Raw genomic sequence first — 21,179 nt, 5'->3', positions numbered from 1 at the left:
ACAAGAAAAAGAAAGGCAATTTAAAACTCCAGGGAAAATAGAAAGCTGACAAGAAATTTACACTCCGAATATGAAGATGAAAATTTCATCTGACTTAAAGCACTTGTTGGATATACAAAAAGATAATCCATTTTATCTTGATGCTAAGACCATTCTCCTTCAAATGGCCCAAGGATCAGGTGTTTGGATTTAAAGAGAAATATTTCAATCTGGTAAATAATATCCTTTTTAGTTCTAAATTGGGACAAAGAGTAGGTAGGTTCTTTTTTTTTTTTTTTTTTTCTCTCTTTCAGTGGGCCCTTACCAGAGAACACAGACAAAGTAGTGGCTAAACAATACCTTCTGTTTACCTCCAGATTGAAAGAAGGAAGAAAAGGGGAGGGTCACTAACCCAGGAGGAAGGAGGAAGGTATGGTACACATAGAGAGGTTGAGAAACATCCAAAGACCACTGGGTCCATCTTCTCCACTTAGAGAAGTTCTGTTGCTGGATTCCAGCATGTATTCCAGTGGGAGCTCAGACTGAGGCTGCCTTAGAGAGACGCCAGAGGGCTCTCTGCTCATGGTGCTACCTGCGTGTATCCGTAAGTGGTATATTTGAACACAAGAACTTCTCCAATCCTCTCAAAGTCAACTCTTGTTGAAACCGATGACGTCTTAAATGTAGTTCAAATACTGATTTACAAATAAATAGAAATTACAATAACAAATTGCATCATGTTCCTCATAGGCTAAAGCCTCCAGGCTTCAGCTAATTCAGGTAATAGTCTGGTGGCCATGTGGAAAGACATAGCATCTGTTTGGAGACTGCCAAAAGAGGAGAGTTCCTCAGGACCCTACTAATCCAAAAAGGAAATTAATCCTTGCTTCACTTTCTCTTCAAGGTATTTCAGGAAAAATCTGAGAGGCATCACGAGAGCTTTTTAGAAGGGAAATGAATGTGGGTGGGGGATTTGCTTTGTACCCCATTAGAGGAGGGATGCTGTCACCAGGAACATGGGGGTAAAGAGGGATAGTGATCAAGCTTCAAATGTGGGCCAGTTTTTTTAGCCCTACAAAAGCAGTTAATTATAAACTTGTAAGAAAGTGCTCATTCCCAAGGCAGAAGGTGTGCTCTGGGCTGGGACTAAGGAGCCCTGCCTTCTGGGTCTAGCTCTGGCTCTATGATTCTCTCCATCTGTAAAAAAGAGGTGGCTGGGTCAGATCAGAGGAGATCATCTCTGAATGGTCCTTAAAGACATTCTGTCTAGTCAGCAAAGTGATACAACCTTCCCCCTCCAAGGTACTCAACAGGAATGAAATTCTATGTCCTCACAAAGACTTGTACGAGAACATTCAGAGCTACCTTATTTATAATAGCTTCAAACTGGAAACAACCCAAATGTCCATCAGCTGGTGAATGAGTAGGTAAATGGTGGTACATCTCTACAATGGAACATTGTTCCATGGAACATGTTGCTCTGTGCAACATTAATGAATCTCAGAAATATTATGCTGAGTGAAAGAAGCCAGACGCCAGAAAGTACATACTGCCTGATTCCATCCTGTGCAATTCTAGAACAGGCAAACCAATCTACAGTGACATAAAGCAGACCAGTGGTTGCCTGAATGTGAGGGGAGGATTTATGGCAGAAAGGCACTAGGGCACTTTCTGGAACAATGGGAATGTTGTAGATCTTAAATGGAGTTAGAGTTACATGGATGTATACGTTCTTCAAAACTCATCAAACTGTACACTTAGAGGTCATTTTCTTCTATATAAATTATACCTTAATGAAGTTGATTTCAAAAGAAAGACTTTAAAAATTGAGGCTACATTTAAATATCAGGGGATAGTATTTAAATTTATTCATTTATATGTATTTATCCATTATTTATATAAAAGAGTGAGCGAAGGTAAGCAGGGGAGGGACAGAGAGAGAGGGAGAGAATCTCAAGCAGGCTCCTCACTGTCAGTGCAGAGCCTGACATGGGGCTCGGACTCACAAACTGTGAGATCGTGATCTGAGCTGAAATCAAGAGTCAGATGCTTAACCGACTGAGCCCCCCCAGGCGCCCCCAGGTTTCTCTTTTAAATAAAGTCAGAAGACCTAGAGCCACCAAGCCACCTTCCTATGTGACCACAGTTGGCTGGAGATAAGGAGCAGCCTTTTCACTTTGATCTTTTGAGACACGGACCAGACCGTCTCAGCCAGCTCTAGCTGCAGGAATAGCGGCTGACAAACAACATTGACGTTTCAGTGTTCAGCTCCTGCTCCTCCGTGGGTCAGCTGGGCACTCTGCTGACTTGCCTGGGCTTATTGGTTTGGTGTGGGTTTGCTTCCAGCATTTCTCATACTTCTGGGACCAGCGGGGGCCCCTCCCTGCCCAGAGCACCATCTCCTTATGGCAGCGGTGGAAGTGCAGAAATGCCCAGGCTGGAAACAGGCACTCTCTTACTTCCGTCCTGCTCCCCTGACTGTCAGAGTCGCATGGCGTTGGTGAGGCAGAAACACAGACCCCTCCTCCACCCGAGGAGTGGACCCTTGATTCAACCTACCACACGGATCCCATCCTATATCACTAATTAAATCGTTGCTTTGGGGAGAAAGACACAATTTTTTAAAAATTTATTGATTTATTGAGAGAGAGAAAGCTAGAGAGTGGGGGAGGGGCAGAGAGAGAGAGAGAGAGAGAGAGAGAGAGAGAGAGAGAGAATCCCAGGCAGGCTCCGTGCTGTCAGCACATAGCCCAACCAGGGGCTCCAACTCACAAACTGTGAGATTATGACCTGAGCTGAAATCAAGAGTCGGATGCTTAACCGACTGAACCCCAGGCGCCCTGAAAAAGCCCCACTTTTTAAGAACAGCTTTATTGCAGTATACTTTACATACCACAAGATCTGCTGGTTTTAGGTGAGTATAATTCAATGATCGTAAAGAAATTTACGAAGTTGCAAAACCATCACCACGATCTAAGAGACCTCACGCCTTTAGTGGTCAATCCCCATGTCCCTCCCCAGCTTGGACAAGCACTGATCTACTCTCTGTCCCTCTAGATAAGCCTTATCTAGACATTTCGAGAATATGTGTTCTCTATCGGGGTTCTTTCACTCATACTAATACTTTTGGGGTTCATTCAGGCTGTCACATGTATTAGTGCTTTTGTTCCTCTTATGTCCACACAATATTGTGGTACTGATATACATTTTATTTACCCGTTTACCAGTTGATGGGCATTTGGGTTGTGTCCACTCTTCTGGCTATGATGAAGAACACAGCTATGAATGATCATGTACAACAGACAGTCGTGTACACGTTTTAATGCGGCTGCACACCAGCCTCCCCCATGCGCTCGCTCTCTTCCTTCCCCCACCTATGAGCCACCCCACTTGCAATTTCCTCTGCTTAGATGGCCCTACCCATACACACATCCCAGCAACAGCCTCCCGAGGGAAGCCTTCCTGGTCAGATGAGGTTGAGTCTCCCATTAAAGGGAGCCCGTGTGCCTTCGTGTGACACCTGCGTCGTGTCTGTGAGCCCCACCAGCCTGCGAGCCCCTGACGGTAGGGATCCGTTTTGTGCACTGCTATGTCCCAGGCTGCAACACGGTCCCTGGTACACAGTAGGTGCTCAGTAAGAGTTGTTGCATGGAGGGAAGGAAGGAGGGAGAGAAGGAAGGAGACAGGGCCAGAACACTAACCTGGGTCTGCCCGGCTGCAGTGTCGTTCTGGCCTCACCGTGTCACTTCCCTGGAAGTTACCAGTCCTGCTGGGTAAGGCTCCTTGACACCGATTCTACGACCACTCCCTGCAGGTACAGCTGAGAGGGATGCCACCCATGAGCCGCCGCCTCCCCTAGAAGCCCACCCCGAGTGCAGCACCAACCCAGAGGACAGCAAGGCGCCCACCAGGTGACTCCCTGGTCCCTTTTGGGGGAAGTTGGGCTGGGGTTGGAGGTGGGGCCTGGGCTGGATCTCTGTGCTGAGCTCACAAGTCATCTTGGAGGATGTGTGCCCATTTCTGTCCTGGGGTGGCTGGGAATGGCTCCTGTGTACACACTTCCCTTTTTCCGTCTCAGTCGTCAGTCTCACCTCTGGCTTCTCTCCTGGCAGCGCCACGGCCTCTCCGGTCTCCGCAGCAGACCCCCAAGGCAGTAAGGAGCATGGAGGGGGCAACACCCACACCTGGGGAGACACCTTCACATCAACGAGCTCCCCTATCTCTTTCTCCTCCACGGGAAAGCCCATTCTGGTTTCAGGTAATGATCACCCCCCAGAAAGGAGGGTCTGCCTCCCAGGAGGCCAGGAGGAGGGAAGTTTCTTCCTGGGCAGCAGCATCCATTGGGTGGGGGAGCCCAAGGTGGACCCCAGGTTTCTGGCTTCTTGAGCTGGGCCTGCGGCTCGGTCACTAGCTAGCGCTCGTTCCTCAGTTCTTGTGAGCAGGGACTGTGTTCACAGCTTCATCCCCATGGCCTGTAATTGCTACTCAGAAAATGTTTGTACCTGGTTAGCTCAGTTGGTAGAGCATACGACTCTTGATCTCAGGGTCATGAGTTGGAGCCCCACGTTGGATGCAGAGTTAGTTCACTTAAATAAAACTTATTATTAAAAAGAAGAAGAAACACGAGAGACGATTAAACGTATTTGGTGAATGGATATATGATCTTGACTAGTTGCTTAATTCCTTTGAACCTCGGTTTTCTCACCTGTAAAATTGTAACGCCGTGTGGCACGCAGGGCAGCAAGCATTGGAATACATGCAGCTAGTCCAGTACGGACGGACAGGGCTCCTTCTAGACAGACATTCCAAGCGCGCTTCAATTTAGGGCTTGCAGTTCTCGTGCCAAACACTAGGGGGCGGCAGTTCTCCAGCCAGCCGTCCTCAAAGCGCCCATCCTGGACTTGCAGTTTCAGCAGCTTGTTAGAAGAGCAAATTGCGGGCTCCACCCCAGCCCCACTGACCCAGACTCTGCATTTGAACATGGCCCCCGGAGATCCCTAGACACATTAAAGTTTGAAAAGCACACATATGGCGCATGCTACTTTTTAACATCTGAAACTGGACTTAAAAATCAGTAACTAGGTATGCGATCTTCATAAGGGGCAAAGGATAAAAGGAGCATTTTAAGTACTAAGTTGTAAAAAAGTATATACTTAGCTAGCGGTTAAGCGTGTAGGCGCTGGAGCCACCCTGGCCTGGCCCAAGCCGTGATTCTGCTGTTACCCTTTGCCATTTAAGGGAGTTACTTAATCTTCACAAGCCTCAGTTTCCCTCGTTTGTAAAAATGGAGATGGTAGCGGTGCCTACGTGATATTCAGGGAACGCTTGCTGAGCATGTTTATGTTCTCATGGAGCTTCCCATCTGGAGGGTAGCTGGGAGTCCTCCCAGACTCCCCATGTCACCCGCCTCGCTACTCTGCCCGCCCCCGCCCTGACTCTGGCCACACCGGAAGTGCCACAGGCTGTCGGGGGACGCACATGGCATGTGCCCTCCTCCACGGCCACTGAGACTGTGACTTCTTTGTTGTTGTTGTTGTTGTTTTTAAATGTTTATTTTTGAGAGAGAGAGGGAGAGAAAGGGAGTGCGAGCCTACAAGCAGGGGAGGGGCAGAGAGAGTTGGGCAGAAGATCCGAAGCAGGCTCTGTGCTGACAGCAGACAGCCTGATGCGGGGCTCACTCCCACGAACCATGAGACCATGACCTAAGCCAAAGTCAGATGCTCAACTGACTAAGCCACCCAGGCGCCCCTAGACCGTAACCTTTTGGACCTCAGTTCCTTCACTCTGGCTCTGTGACTCCTCAATTTCTGTCTAAAAATGGTTTGCTCTTCTGTCAACTATTCAACTCCCCCGATGGGCTCCCTAGAGCCAGGTGAGGGAGGGCAGGTCGATAAGGGCCTGGTGCCAGGGAGATATAGGGTCTGGGTTTCAGTCCCCTCTCAGGGAAGGACCTGGTCCTGCCAGCCTCCATGGCATGTGTCCCAGGAGAAGGAGAACATAGTCTGGGCTCGTGAGGGCCGTCCCGTGTGGTTGCAGCAGGGCCCCTGGCACACTGCGATGGTGGAGACCTCGGCCCCCCCCCCTCCCCGCATCAGGGCAGAGAGTGCAGGGCCGCCTCTGTGTTCCAGGACCTGTGCTCTTCTGGATGGTCATGATCCTGGTGGTGGTCTTGGTCTCCATCTCCTTCCTCCTGTGCCACTGGAGGGCCTGCAGGAAGTGGATTCGGCAGAGTGAGTAGATGTGTCCTGGGGGCCTTGGAAAGGGCCAGGCGCCCTGCACTAGTCTGGCTGGGGCCCTGCCCTGCCCCCTGAGGCTCCCTGAGGCTGGCACCTCCAGCCAACTCTGCTGTCCTTTCAGAGCTCCACCTGTGCTACCCTGCCCAGACCTTCCGGCCCACGCTGGAGCCTGTGGGTAAGTGTCCACGTGTCCAGAGGGGCTGCTCGGGCCGCACGGACACAGCAGCTCTGGGCCCTGGGTTTGGGGCTCCCTCTGTCCGCAGCCTCATCTGTAACAGGAATGTGATGCGGGTGGGGACTGCACGGCCTGTGCCTCACGGTCCTCCCAGAGGGCTGGCAGGAAGCTTTACGATCCACCTCGTCTTTCGTTCTTTCCTCCACGGTGCCTCTCGGAGAGGCGTTCCTGAACGCCTTCCCCTCCTTCCTAGCCTCCCTACGCCTTCCTTTCTCCCCTCTCCTGCTGGCAGCAAGGGGCATAGTGGTCTGTAGGGCAGGCTGATGGGGCTGGGATCCTGGGTCTACCACTTACCAGCTACATGGCCTCGGGTGAGTTTCTTAATTCCTCTGTCTCCGTTTCCTCACCTGTAAAAGGAACAGTGGGACTTCGGAGGGCGGGCGTGTGGATCCATCTAGGTGGGCCTGTTGGTGCTGTGTGGAGTGCGTGGTGGGTGGGGCTGTGCAGCGGGGGGACTGCTGACTGACAGACCGGCCAGTGTTGGGGGCCTTTTTCCTCACCAGGAATCTCAGGGCTTTCTGGATTCTAGGTTGTTCTGAAGCCCTCCCTGGCCCTTACTCTCTGATCCCTGCCCAGCTTCCGGGCCAACTTTTGCAGGCCGCCTTTCGGAACCCCTGACCTATTTCCAGCTCTCACCTGGTGTGTGTGTTGTGGGGGAGGGGTCCCAGCCATCTGTGCCCCAAGTACCTTTTCTCCCCTGTGCAGCCCTTTCCAGGCAGGGCAAGGTCTTCATCAGCACTCCGTAAACACTGATTGAGCACTTACTGTGTGCTGGGCCCTGACCATCTGGGAAGGAGTGAACGGGAATTGTCTGAGCTTCCCTTTCTGGTTTCGAGGCAGGCTCCCACAGAGGGTCTCACTGACCCGGAAACCCCAAGGGAGGTGGGTGATGATCGCCATTCCACAAGGAGGCAGCCAGGCTCAGAAAAGGTGGATAAGTGCCCGGGGCCACACAACCTTCAAGGCTCAGGCGTGGTCCTTGAGATTGTGGACTTTGTGGAGTACAGACCTGTCACCTCCACCTTCCTCCCCTCAAGCTGTGTCCACCCCCAGCGTCCACTCATGAGCCCAGTGGTCAGCCTCAGGCCAGGTCACAGCTCCCTTGTCCCCCGGGCCCCCATCTCCCCAGGGCCCTTGGAGACCCTCACTGTGGCCCGCCTTTTGACTTGAGCACAAAACCTGTCCACTGAGGCCTGTTTTGAATTTGATGAGTTTCACAGCAGGTGCATGTGCTCCCTTAGCACGGGGGGTTTTCGTGTTTTGATAGTTTCAAGCCTTTTTCCATGAGCTGTCAGCCCTAATGTCTCATTGAAACCTGTGTTTGCTTTCTTGACATTTTTCTAGTATTAAAATTTCCATTGCCGTCAGTTTATTTTTTTCTTCAAACCTTCTTGATGGCAGTTTTGCCACAGAGAGAGAGAGAGAGGGAGAGAGAGAGAAAGAAAAAAATCACCTCTTAAGAAGCCAGACCTACAAGGAGCCAAGCTCTGAGACTCAGTGGTGGCCATCCTGTTTGGGGCTGTTTTCGGCCCTCTGGCTTCCGGTGGGTCCCTGGGCAGGGGCGGGGGGGGGAGCTGGGTTCCCAGGCCTGAGATGGAAGGAAGGCGAGGCCAAGATAAGCACCCAGGGCCCAGGATGAGAACGGACTAGCGGGGTGGATGCCCCGTTCCCTCCCGAGCAATGGGTGCTAACGGGGGAAGCGGCTTTCATTCCTGTGCTTGCTCATTCGTGTATTTAGATCGTCCTCCAAGTGGCTCTGTGCTGGATACCGAAACGGTGGTAGCTCTCCCAAGCCTTCAGACCAGTGTCGGTTCTTTCGGGGGACGGAAGGCTAGCAGGATGGGAATGCGTGACCCAGCCCTCCCTATCCTGGAGCCCCAGCGCTTTACCAGCCTTCCCTTGAAGTGATGTGACTTTGCGGCACATGTCCTTGGTGACAGGCATTTGCAAAACACATACGTGTACAGGGGGTCTGTGAGGCATCTGCTATTTTTATTCCCATTTCACAGACCAGAGGCGCAGAAAGGTGGAGGAACCTGTTTAAGGCCACTTGGTTAATAGGCAGTATGACCAAGATATTGTTGTTACCTTGGTGGTGAGATTTTTGCACAAAGGGCCTCTCGCTATTGACGTGTGGGGCCAGGTCGTCCTTTGCTGTAGGGGCTGTCCTGTGTGTTGTAGAAGGTTCTGCAGTTTCCTCGGTCTGTAGACCCACCGGATACCAGTAGCGCCTCCCAGCTGTGACAGTCAGCCACATGTTCAGGTAGCTCACTGTCCCCTGGGGGTGGGAATCACGCCTGGTTGAGAAACACTGACTAAAATTCTTTTAATCCTTCCTTTTAATGACACTGAAGTCATTATCTGCTACTTCAGGCAGGTCGAAGTTGAAAAACATTTTGTGTAGTTTTGAAACAATTTCACACTTACAGAAAAGTCACAAATGCAGTACAAAGAACTTAATTTTTTCTGAACCTTTTGAGATAAGTTGCCCACTTAATGCCTTATCGTCTCCAAATACTTTAGCGTGTGTTCATACAAACATGGGCGGATTTTTAGACAACGTAGTGAAACCATCAAAATCAGAGAATTCACACCGATGCATTTACCACCAACTAATTCTCAGACCCCTTTCAACTTTCTTCATTTATCCCAACAACATCCTTTATAGCAGAAGAATCCAGAATTTCGTGTTGCATCTGGTTGTCATGTCTCTTGAGCTTCCTTCAGTCTGGGTGCATTGCCGCCTTTTCCTCCATGTTCACGACTTTGCCACTTTTGGGGATCCCAGCCCTGGGTTTGTGGATGTCCCTCACCTTGGGTTTGCCTGATGTGTCCTCACTACTGGAGATTGGAGTCCGGTCATGCGTCTCTGGTGGCGGGAAGATCCCAGGAGTGACACCCAGTTCCCCTGGTGGCATCCGTCCTGCCAGGCTGCAGCACCAAGTGGCTCTTTTCTCCTTGGCAAGTGCTAAGCACTTTCGGGGGGGTACTTTGAGGCCCCGCGAATAACCGCTTCCTCAACAAACTGTCTTCTTTTTCCTTTGTGTTTATAGCTGCCTGGACTCTTGGATTGCTATTTTATTCTGTTGCCATCGTTATTTAATTTGATGTTCAAGTTGCCTCAGATTAGGCCAGCGGGGGCCCTTGAAGCTGGCTCCTGTGTCCTTTTGTCCCATCCTTTCCTGTTTTGAGCACTTCTTTAAGATGATCCCAACTTGCCTGGTACTTTCCTGCCCTCGCCCTGGAATCGGGTATGTCTCCAAGGAGCCTAGGTCTTAATCTCGGGGTGCCCATTGCCAAAGCCTGGCTGAACCTCTGTGCCAGACTCCTTCCCTGGGTCCGGTCTGCTGCCCGCAGCAGCCAGGACCCCAGGCCACATTGGGGCTGGGACTGAAAGGGGAGAGTGACCAAGATGGAAGGGACCGATAGTGTGCGCATCAGAACCCCTGTGCTCGGCTACGGTGGCCCTCAGAGTGGCCCCGGGGATACCATGCACTTGTCCCAGGGGTGGCCCCGATGCTTAGTGTGTCCCTGGACTCAGGTCCTAGGGTGCCAGATGCGTTTATAAGAAGATCACAGTTATTCCCCAAAGCAGGAAAACAAATCAATGAAGACAGTGGACTGAAGCAACGTTTTTAGGGGAAACGCACTTACGAAATCTGACCTCTGTACTTGGCATGACTGGTTCTGGGTCTTGAATCAAAGCACACACGTGGGTTGTAACGAAGCTGTAGGCAGACATTAGTACCTCTGGATTCTGCCTTTTCACCTTTGTGTTATTTTATGCTTGTTTCCAAGAGTCAGTATCAAATGCTGATTTTCTCTTTGGTGGGATGGAGTGCCGAGCCTCGTTAATGTCCCGGGACCGACTATATGCCAGGCAGCATCCTGGGCACAGTCCCTTTTTCACGTTTAAAGTTTAAAAAATTTTAAACACACTTCATTTTTTAGAGCATAGGATATTTGAAAAGATAGTACAGAGAGTTCCCTTATCACACCCAGTGTCCTCCATTATTAATGTCTTATGTGAATATGGCGTATTTGTCACAATAAACGAATCAATATTGATACATTGCTATTGACTTTATAAAGTCCGTACTCTATTTAGGTTTACTTAGTTTTACCCAACTTTTTTTTTTTTTTTTTTTTTTTTTTTTACCGTTCCAGGCTCCCACCCAGGAAACCATGTTACAAATAGTTGTTGTCTCTGTTTGGGCTCCTCTGGGCTGGGACAGTTTCTGACTTTCCTGTTTTTGATGACCTTGGCAGTTTTGTCTTGTTTTTTTAATTTTAGAGGGAGAGTAAGAGCATGAGCAGGGGAGAGGGGGCAGCAGGAGAGAGAATCTTCAGCAGGCTCCATGCTCGTCACAGAGCCCAACACGGGGCTTGATCCCATGACCCTGGAATCATGACCTGAGCTGAAATCAAGAGTCGGATGCTTAACCTACTGAGCCACTCAGGCGCCCGTCCACCCCCATGACCTTGCCAGTTTTGAGGAGTACTGGCCAGTTATGTTGCAGGATGCCTCTCTGTTGGAATTTGTCTGACATTTTCCTCCTTATTAGATTGGACTTAAGGGGCGAGGGGAGGAAGACCGCATGAGTACAGGGTCATTCTCATCATATCACATCAAGGTTCATGCTCTCCGGGTGATTGATCATTGGGCACCTTCACGTTTGAGATCTCATTTATCTTCACAAAAACCCTCCAAAGTTGGCATGATGTGTCCCATTTTCCAGACGTGAGGACTGAGCCTGGGAAGGTGAAGTAATGTTGTGTTGGCCTTCCTGCCAGGAAGGCCTCTGCTTCAAGACTGCTAAGCAGCCTCATTGTTTGGCATCTGGCTCGTTTTCAGTTTTTTGTTTATTATAAATACCACCTCTGTGCACAACCCTGCTGTGTTCTCTTGGGTTATTTCCTGAGGGCGTGTACCCAAAGAGGGATTACTGGGTCAAAGGGTGTGAGGTTTTCCTTGCCAGTTGGCTCTTGAGAAACATGGAACCGGTTCACAGGGCATGAGAAGCTGTGTTCCTTTTTACCCACATCCTCTCCAAGACTGAATTTTATCACTTTTATTTATTTTATTTTATCTTGTTACTTTGTTGTACTTTCTCCCTGTGGCCACCCAAATCAAAGTTGGCTGTTTGCAAAACTCAAACTCACTCTTAAAGGACAAAGATGAGGGGCGCCTGGGTGGCTCGGTCCGTTAAGCGTCCGACTTCGGCTCAGGTCATGATCTCACGGTCCGTGGGTTCGAGCCCCGCGTCGGGCTCTGTGCTGACAGCTCAGAGCCTGGAGCCTGTTTCAGATCCTGTGTCTCCCTCTCTCTGTGACCCTCCCCCATTCATGCTCCGTCTCTCTCTGTCTCAAAAATAAATAAAACGTTAAAAAAAATTTTTTTTTAAATAAAAAAAAAAAAAAGGACAAAGATGAGGCCTCACTGACATCATTTAAAGGAAGCTGCCTCGGGCCAGAGAGCATTTGGTGGCTTGGACTATGGACAGTGGCTACCTAGTGGGAATGAGCCACGGCCTCCCAAGGTGACCACTCTGCTACCAGTTGTCAGTGACAGTGTCACCAGTGTCAGTGACCACTCTGACACCAGTTACCAGAGGAAGGAAACTCGGTGCATTTGTTAAGTCAAGAATCCAGAATTGTGTCATTTTATACACGTTCTCCTTTTGACCATCATTCTGGTTCCTTTCCTCTTTAGACACTTTTTAGTGTCCGGTTCCTTTCCTCTTTAGACACTTTGCTGATGGTCGCTTAAAAGGTACATGTAAGAGTGTTCCCCAAACTGACCTAATGTCTACACAGCATGTTCACACCACCTGTCTTGTTTGTATTATCACAGCTGGTGGGCCTCCAGTGAAGTGTTTCAGCTAGGATTCAGGGCTCATGGTTCCCAGAGCTGCTGAAATCAGAGAGTGTTCTGGAGGTGACTTAGCTCATTGGCATTTTCAGAGCAGATCTCTCTGGTCAGGTGTGCACACCCACAGCAGTCTATTCCAAGTCTCCGAGAGGGCCTCCTCAGGAGTCCTAAAGGGCTGTGTGTCCCTAGAGGACGGTCTGTGCCGGGAGTTGATTTGCCCTCGGGTAGACCAGATGCCTGGGCACCATCCCCAGCTGTCTCAAATGGCCAGTGGGCCGTGGCTAAATACCAACATGTGCTTGGCCATGACCTGGCCCTGTATTTGATAGGAGAGAAAACCTGGGGGTGGGGGTTTGGGATAAGAAGCAGTTGTGCCCTGAGAATCCCTGGGTCTGTGCCTCCTGAGCCCACCAGAGGGGGATGGTAGGTGGCAGGCTGACGATGAGCAGCTGTCTTCCTTGAAGGTGGTCATATGGGCTCTTCCAGGCACGAGTCGTAGAAACCGAGCTCCCACAGAAGGCCTCCAGGGTCGCCTGGCTTCGGTGTGCCCGGAGCAGGCTCGGCAGAGGTCCTCAGGATCGGTCATCTGCTCTGTATTACCAGTCCTGAGGTCTTCCGTGAGACGTTTGCATGGGGCTCTGAGGAGTTCTGGGCTCTCTAGACCCTGGGGGCTACAAGATAGTGTCTGCAGCCACAAAGCAACTTCTGAGCCCGTGGGCTGGGAGAGGGCGTCAGTACTGTGATTGGCTTAGCGGCTGGGGGACAGGTGGTTCCCGGTTCTCCCATTGGCGCTACAGAAGTGAGCGCTGGGAAATGAGTTTCTGTGCCCAGGGTTGGGCGCAGACTCTGAAGCCATCCACTGCTCTCCAGCCCGAGGGCCTGATAAGTGTCAGCCGCCATCCACGTGTGGGCTGGGACAGGACCAGGTAGCTCCCAGAGCCTCCTTGGTGAGGTCACTGCTCTGCTTCTTTTTGCAGATTCCAGGCCCAGGAGGAACCTGACCGTAAGTAGCCCTTCTTTGCCCCGCCTCCCTGGCTTTGTGCCCCTAACTCTGACTCCTTCGCTAACAGACCTGCCGGTTCTGAGAGCTGTGGGTCATTCCCCTCCCACAGTGATGGGGTGCGCCCCCCGCCCCCGCAGGTTCAGGCTGGGTCTGCCCCCCCGTGGGATGCTCTGAGCACAGCGGGGCGAAGCCAGGCTCTGGCAGTGGATGGGGAGCCCCACCCGCTCAGCTGCCTCTGGCTCCCGGCTCACCCTGCTGGGGACTCTTCCAGAAGGGCCGTGGATTTGGTTTGGGCCGATTGGGGTGCCAGGTGTGGTCAGAGGAAGGCCATGCTGACCTCCCCTTTTCTCCTTCACTCCTCTGTGGCTCTCATCCTCACAGCTGGGATGGCAAATCCAGAGCATGACTCTGAAAATGTAGCCATCACACGTGGGCACTCCCCAGGAGCCAGGCACCTCGCTTGTGACTCTTAAAGTTACCTTGGGTAGGCCGTACAACACTCAGAGGTTGGTACTGTGGTCCATTTTACAAAAGAGGAAACAGAGGCACAGATGGGAAAGGATACTCCACAGCTGGAAAGTAGATCAGCGAACCCTGGTTTGATCTGAACCCTGGTTTGTATGCCTCCAAAGCTGGTACCCTGGGCTCTAAGGACCTCTTCACCTGCCTTTTACAAGCAACTTGCTGTGGGCAGGCGCTAGGCCAGGCTTTGCAAACTTTACCGTTGATCCTACGATTACCCCAGATGGGGCTTCGACACCCGGTCCTCACTGGGTTTGGCCTGGTGCCCTGCTATGCACCCGGCCTCCAGGAGCAACCTTTGCGGGGAAGAGCAGGGGTGTTGCCATCGGGAGCTGAGGGACAGGGCAGGACATATGGATGAGTCTCATGTGTGTACGGTTCACCTATTTTTGTTTTCTTTGATCAAGTCTTCCATACCCTTTTTAAAAAAAAATTATTTATTTTGAGAGAGTGTGCATGCCTGCAGGTGGGGGAGGGCAGAGAGAGACGGATGGAGAGAATCTCAAGCAGGCTCCCCACTGTCATCGCAGAGCCCACGTGGGGCTCAAACTTGTGAAACTGTGAGATCATAACCTGAGCCAAAATCAAGAGTCGGATGCTTAACCGACTGAGCCACTCAGGCGTCCCCCCTGTCACCCACCCATGACTTTCTTTTGACTCAAACTTTCACCCTTGGAGAAAGGTTTCCATCCTTTAGTCTTTAAATATAATAGAACCACAATGTGAGTTCAGTTTCAAATTATGGGAGGTCACATTCAAATATGCTTGGGTCAGATAAGTGGCTATTACAATACCAGGAAATTTCATGAACAAGGCATTTAATGATTTCTAAGATAACCAAAGATCTTTTGGCCACGGGAGTCAGTGCTTTTATAGTAACTTGTTTAAAATGCCATCTTTTGGACTTCAAATTAATATAAAAGAATATTTGGGGTTATGTAGATATACTTTGTGAATTACTCAGACTCATTCCCTAACTAGTATGTGTTAGAACATTTCATGAGGGGCGCCTGGTTGGCTCAGTGGGTTAAGCATCTGACTCCTGGTTTTGGCTCAGGTCGTGATCACACGTTTCATGAGATCGAGCCCCAAGTCAGGCTATGAGCACAGAACCTGTGCTATGAGCACAGAGCCTGCTTGGGATTCTCTCTCTCCCTCTCTCTCTGTTCCTCCCCCATGTGCTCACATGCTGTCTCTTTCTCTCTCTCTCTCTCTGTCTCCCTCTTTCTCAAAAATAAACTGAGAAAAACCCAGAACATTTCATGAGACCACTTCTCCTTTATGCTTACTTATAAACTTAAAAAACTAAACCATTTTCCTGAAAATGTACAGAACGCATTGATGTAATCACGAACGACCGCTGTCCCAGGAGGTCAGGGCTGGGGAGTTGGGGTGGGTCTGGAGCGCACACTTACCAACAGGTGCTTTATGAGCATGGATTCTGGAGCGAGGTGCCAGGGTTCAAGTACTGGCCCAGACACTTACTAACTAACCTGAGCAAGTTCCCTGACTCCTCTGTGTCTCCGTTTCCTGATCTGTAAAATGGGGAGGGGGCTATTCTCAGTGCATCGCACTGAGTGAGGCACTGGTGAGTGCAGTGGGGGATGCTGGCTACTGTCATTTAGTACAAGTTAAAAGCAACACGACTTCTAAAATTCTCCACAGGGACATCAGGCTCTCAAACCTGAGAAGCCTTGGGGCACCTGGGTGGCTCAGTCGGTTGGGCGTCCGACTTCGGCTCAGGTCGTGATCTCACGGTTCGTGAGTTCGAGCCCCACGTCGGGCTCTGTGCTGACAGCTCGGAGCCTGGAGCCTGCTTCTGCTTCTGTGTCTCCGTCTCTGCCCCTCCCCCGCTCATGTTCTGTCTCTCTCTCTCTCTGTCAAAAATAAATAAACATTAAAAAAAAAAACAGCTGAGAAGCCTTGGGTGGTGTGTGGCAGCTTTAAGGCACAGAGGGAGACCCACTGTGGTCATGAAGAAACAGGGGCTTCCCAGCTCAGAGCCCGAGGGGAGGTTGGGGCACCCCGCATCAACTCCCCATCTTCTGTGTCCACAGCAGTTGAGGAGTTGCATATCGGTGGCCGAGCCGGGCACAGAGGAGCTGGGATTAATGGGCCCCCCGGTCATGGAGACCTGCCCCAACGGGGAAGTCTGCCTGGAGAGCATGCGGCTGCTGGATGCCAGCCCGGCCGGGAGCCCCCCGTCCCCCAGGGACCTTCCCGAGCCCCGGGTGACCTCAGAGCATACCAACAACAGGATCGGTGAGTCTGCCGATTTGGGGTGTGGTCAGGGCCGAGGGGGCAGCAGGGAGATGGGCACTGGCTCAGGGTCCAGTGCCCCCGACCGGAACCAGAGACCCTAGGGTGCGAAGGCCCAGCGAGGAAGAGGCCCTTGTAAGCAGGAGATGCTTGTTGTGAGAGAGTTAAAGCATGCTTAGGTATATCACGAAGGCTGTTCCCCCTCGTTACCCCAATTCAAATTTCTGTAAAACAGGAATAGTGCTAATTTTGCCTCATGGGGCCATTGCGAGACGTGGAATCATGCGTGGAAGGTTGTCCTGGTGGGTGGGGGTGAAGGTGGGGGAAGGGGCTCCCCTGACTGGTGCCTGTTGTTGAGGTAAGATGTGGACGCCGCCCCATCCCCCAGCAAAGAGCCCCGTGAAGGGACAGGAGGACACCTTGAAAGGTGCCGGTGACAATAAGACCTGCCACTTGTCTAGGTGAAAGTCATCTCTCATTGTCCCATGGCCTCTGAGGACAGTGTCTTCCTCCTCTTTTTATAACTGGGGACACTGCAGCTGGTGGGGGGGGGGGGTTAGGTGCGTGAAGAGATCTTCCCTGTCACACAGCCACTGAGTGGCCCAGCTGGGACACGGCCCCCCACCTGCGGGGCTCCGAAGCCTTTGGCTTGCCCACGGCGGCCTGGAGGCCAGCACTTCCCGAACTGCAGCCGCCCTCCCACTCGGGCGGACCTTCTGCTTTGGCTTCCCAAGGGCCTCCCTGTCTCCTCTCCTTCTGCTCTCCACCCTGCTACACCCAGAGTGTTTGTGCCAAAATATATGCCCGTCCGTTGTGCACCCCTGCTTAAACCCCTGGGGCTGGGGCAGGGGTCCCTGTTGCTCTCAGGATGGATTCCAGGACTCTTATTCCGGCCTTCAGACTGGTCACCAACTGCCTCCTCCCCACCAGACTCACCTGCCTCCTGACCCCACAGGCCTTTTTCTCCTACCCACTGGCAGTTTCCCGAGTTCACAGAGCCCTCCCTCCCTCCTGAGCTTCTCTGTGGAAGCTGCTTCCTCACCCTGGATGGGCAGCTCCCTCTTTAAATCTCGTCAATTCCTGAGCTCCTGAAGCCCCTGCCCTTTTGCCTCCTCCTCCAGGAAGTCTTCCTGGCCCTCTGCACTCTCCTGTCTAGACCAGATGCCCCTCTGCTGTGCTCCCCCAGACCCCAGGCCTCCTGACCTAGTATCCTCAGCACCCAGCAGTGTGACTATTTGTAGCCTCCCTTCCCCCCTCCCCTCACCCCTCCACCTGGCTGTGAGCTCCATCTCTGTCCTCTGGAGGGTTAACCGTTGCTGGGTAATACCAAAGAGGCTTTGTTCTCCACATTTCTGTCGCAGTTGCTGGTGGATTGAATTCTTTGGGGCTGAGTCTTTCATATGAAAACAAAACTTTTGGAATTGTAGCTTTCAGCAAGGTTTTTTGTTTTTTCCCCATTTTTTAAAAGAGGGTTATTTGGGGAAATACCACCAAAGACATCTCCTTTAAATTTCCTAAGAAGTCCTAATTTGAACGTTTGAGTCCCTGCCGAGGGCAGTGCCCGGAGCTGCGGGGGCAGGTGGAGGGAGGTACCGAGCTCCCGGGATGGGAGTGGGCAGTCTGCTTCAGCTGGCCTGTTAGCCTTGCTGGTGAGCGTGGTGGTTGGGAGCGAAGGCCTTGGAGGTCCTCTCAGGAGCCTTTTGTCCTTCTCATACCATCCCAGAGGGGCCCCTGCTGCCCTGTCCAGCACCCGCGGGGGACCAAACTACAGCTTGAGCTTTATCCCTCGCCCCCAGGGCACCAGGCAGGGAGAGCCCCTTCACTTCCCACCAAGATAACTTGCCTGGATTCTAGAGCCCTGGGTGGGCTGCTCCATCCCAGTGCCCTGCTCCACCCCAGCTTTCAAGTTCCTTCTTGAGCTTCCTCATTCAGACTCCAGAGATAGTCACGGGGCCGGGCTGCTGGGAGGCCCTGAGTGCAAGGCCATGTAGCTGGGCCGCGTAAAGGCTCTTCGCTTCTCGGCTTACTTAGCTCCCCTGAGCCTCCAAAGCCCCAGCCATAGATGGTGGTACGGCCCTTAGGGAATCATGCCTCTGATGGGCTGTGCTGCTGATTCATCCAAGCAACATACACCAGCAGCCCTACTACGTGCTACTCAGGCACAGCTGTGAAGGCCTCGGGTGGGCGATGGGAAACACGTAGCGAACACCTGAAGACCCGAGGTACGGCCCCGAGAAAGACTCCCAGGCTGCGGCTAATTATCAACAGGGCTGAGGTTTCTTTTTTTTTTTAATTTTATTTTTAAGGTTTTTCATCTTTCAGAGACAGAGAGACAGAGCGTGAACGGGCTCTGAGCTGTCAGCACAGAGCCCGACGGGGGGCCCGAACTCACGGACAGCGAGATCATGACCTGAGCTGAAGTCGGACGCCCAACCGACCGAGCCACCCAGGCGCCCCAGGGCTGCCTGGGTTTACCTGGACCTTAAGAGGTTCATGGGGCTCGGGACTGTCACGGCCATGTCCCAGGAGTGCCCCCAGGCAAACCGGGACAAGTCCGTCACCCGTGGTTTCTGATTTAGGCACGTGGATAGGAGCGGAAAGGGTGGCCAGTCAGGTGGGGGTTTCTTCTGAGACTTCTGACTACCTGGTGACTTTGGGCAGGTCTTTTAACCTTTCGGGGCTTTAGGTTTTTTATCTGTCCACGGGGACAATCCTAGACTCTCCCCCCGGCAGCCGGGATGTGAGGACTCGGGAGTAACGCGTGGAGGGTGTCTGGACAGTGTCTACCACCGGCTAACCTCCTCTGGAGCTTCCCGGGGCTGCCACTTGCCAGCTTCTCTCCCCAGGGCTCGCTTTCTCTCCCGGCTTTACTCTCTCCTTCCCTACCAGATCCCCACGGAAACTGGAGGAGACCGTGAGCCTCTCCCACAAGGAGCAGGCGGGCCGGGCCAGTCCTTAACTTCTCAGCGCATGGTTTCTAGCTGTTTTATTTCCTTTGAGCCTCAGGACACCTGTGAGGTTGGTGGGGCTTACCGTGGATCGGAGAGATTGTGTCATCTGCCTGAGGCCACACAGTAGGAGTGACGAGGCTGGGGCTTGCACCCACCTCTGCCTCCTCACTCCGTCCAGCCAGGGCTCCCGTTCCCTCACTTCAACCCATCCTTTTGCTTACAGAGAAAATCTACATCATGAAGGCTGACACAGTGATTGTGGGGACCGTGAGGACCGAGGTGCCTGAGGGCCGGGGCCTGGCGGGGCCGACGGGGCCTGAATTGGAGGAGGATCTGGAAGGGGACCACGCGTACCCCCACTTCCCGGAGCAGGAGACAGAGCCGCCTCTGGGCAGCTGCGGGGACGTCATGTTCTCAGTAGAAGAGGAAGGAAAGGAGGCCCCCTTGCCCATGACTGTCTCTGAGAAATGAGGCCTGGTCTGGGTTGGGGCTGAGAGGGCAGCTGGGTGGCCCCGGAGAGGCCAGGGTGGCACTAGTGGCACCAGGCTGGCAGCAGAGGCCTGTGTGGCCCGAACTGAGGTTCCGGCATCCGGTGGAAGACCAGCCTGGGCAGGGGGCTTCTGGTGGTTTCCAGTTGTGCCCCGCCCAGCTGCCCCCCCAGCCCAGACCCCGGGGGAGCCCGGCTCGTGCCGTGGAGACAACCCAGGGGCTGGATCCGCACGGCAGTGTTGGAGCAGCAGGCAGACAGCAGGGACCGGGCGCCCCCTCTCCCACCACTGCCAGGAAGACGCCCTCGGAGCCCGGAGCATCAGACGCATGCCGCCAGGGCCGGAGCTCACTGGCGGCAGAGGTTGTGAGGCACAGACCCCTCGGCCTGCTTCTCTCGCCCGGGGCCTCGGGAGCAGTGCCCCCCTGACCTTGCTGCCATGCCGGCAGCCCCCAGTTACTGTGGTGTGGCCCCCATGGGCACCGAGCCAACGCCTGAGTCAGTGGGGAAGCCAAGGGACGAGGCATCATCCCCCATCTTGGCAACGGCTGCCACGCTGTGCTCTGTGCCAAGGTGTGTGCCCAGCCTGGCCTCCTGCCCTGCTAGGGCTGAGCGAGACCCTCCTGGTGCCTCCAGCCCCTCCCTATGCTGCGGCCCCCACGGTGGGCTGAGGGCCTGGGGTCAACTGTCTCAAAATGTCCCCACCAGTTCTCCCAGTGGGAAGCATCTTGGGACCCAGATGTCTGTAGATGCTCCAGTTGCGGGGTCCTGCTCCAGCCGGAGACCCCGCCCACCCGGCTGCCCTCCTGGAGAATGGCCTGCTGAAGGGGAGCCGTGGGCCCTTCCTGGATCCTTGCTTCTGTGTCCTGGGAAATGAAGATGCTCCTTCCCCAGATCTGCCACGCTCACGGATCCCGGCGGCCCCCCGCCCTGCCCTCGGGCTCCCCTGCTCAGCACCCACGGTGGGGATATGGATGTCAAAAAGTAACGTGGTTTCGCCCAGGCATTCAAATGCCTTCTTCTGGATTCTTGGAAAAGCAAGTAGTTCAGTCCAGATTTCAGGATCTTTGCAATTCACAAGAAGAGAAGCTGCTCTAACTTGTGTCCGCTGGCCTGCTCTCCCTGGGGCTTTCAGACTGCTGTAAACACACGAGGGGCCTTGGAGAGGGGCCTGTGGGCAGAGGACAGGTCGGCCGCAGCCCAGGGCGTGGAGTCTCAGCCACCTAGAGGCTCCTGGAATTACCCCCCGCAGGAGGCCAGGCCCGGGAATCTGCTGTTTACCCACCAGCCTGCTCACTGTCGGGAGGAAGTCGAGGCTGGGTCAGGAATCAAAAGGGTAGTTTCTGAAACTGCTCAGATGTTTTTGGGAAAGTTGGAGAGGCTAGGACGCTGACAGACACACCAGAAGCTGGAGAAGTTTACATGAAATTTTAGAGACAGCACCGGCACTGTGCCCTGAGCTTTGGCTCTGAGGGGCCCCGAGGACGCCCCACCCCGCCCAGCAGGCCACCCAGCAGGGTTCCGGCAGTCTCGACTTGAAGATACTGACCCACGTCTAATGAAATGGAGCATTCCCTTGCCCAAAGGCCCCTCACAAAACTTTCGATCCTCCAAAACTTTTGATCCTCAGAAAAT

General features: G+C 53.0%; 1 protein-coding gene across 3 annotated transcripts in view; it reads left to right on the top strand.

Annotated features, from left to right (window-relative positions):
• The window catches only part of TNFRSF8 (TNF receptor superfamily member 8), a 75,869-nt gene extending 55,834 nt beyond the window's left edge, over positions 1-20,035 (top strand). The window contains exons 13-19 of one of the 3 annotated variants that reach the window (XM_053898950.1): positions 3,794-3,890; positions 4,092-4,237; positions 6,108-6,209; positions 6,337-6,390; positions 13,300-13,325; positions 15,908-16,109; positions 19,281-20,035. In XM_053898950.1, coding sequence (XP_053754925.1) covers positions 3,794-3,890; positions 4,092-4,237; positions 6,108-6,209; positions 6,337-6,390; positions 13,300-13,325; positions 15,908-16,109; positions 19,281-19,528 — 875 coding nt within the window. In that variant the 3' untranslated portion in view covers positions 19,529-20,035. Of the gene's footprint in view, positions 1-3,793; positions 3,891-4,091; positions 4,238-6,107; positions 6,210-6,336; positions 6,391-13,299; positions 13,326-15,904; positions 16,110-19,280 lie in introns of all 3 variants that reach the window. The other 2 variants (XM_053898949.1, XM_053898951.1) reach the window with 2 other exon arrangements.
• The last annotated feature ends 1,144 nt before the right edge of the window (positions 20,036-21,179 follow it).

The sequence above is a fragment of the Panthera pardus genome, unplaced genomic scaffold, assembly GCF_024362965.1.
Source record: "Panthera pardus isolate Hobbes unplaced genomic scaffold, ASM2436296v1 HiC_scaffold_11, whole genome shotgun sequence".
Taxonomy (NCBI): domain Eukaryota; kingdom Metazoa; phylum Chordata; class Mammalia; order Carnivora; family Felidae; genus Panthera; species Panthera pardus.
The sequence above is the reverse complement of the archived record's forward strand: the minus strand, read 5'-3'. Positions and strand labels throughout refer to the sequence as shown.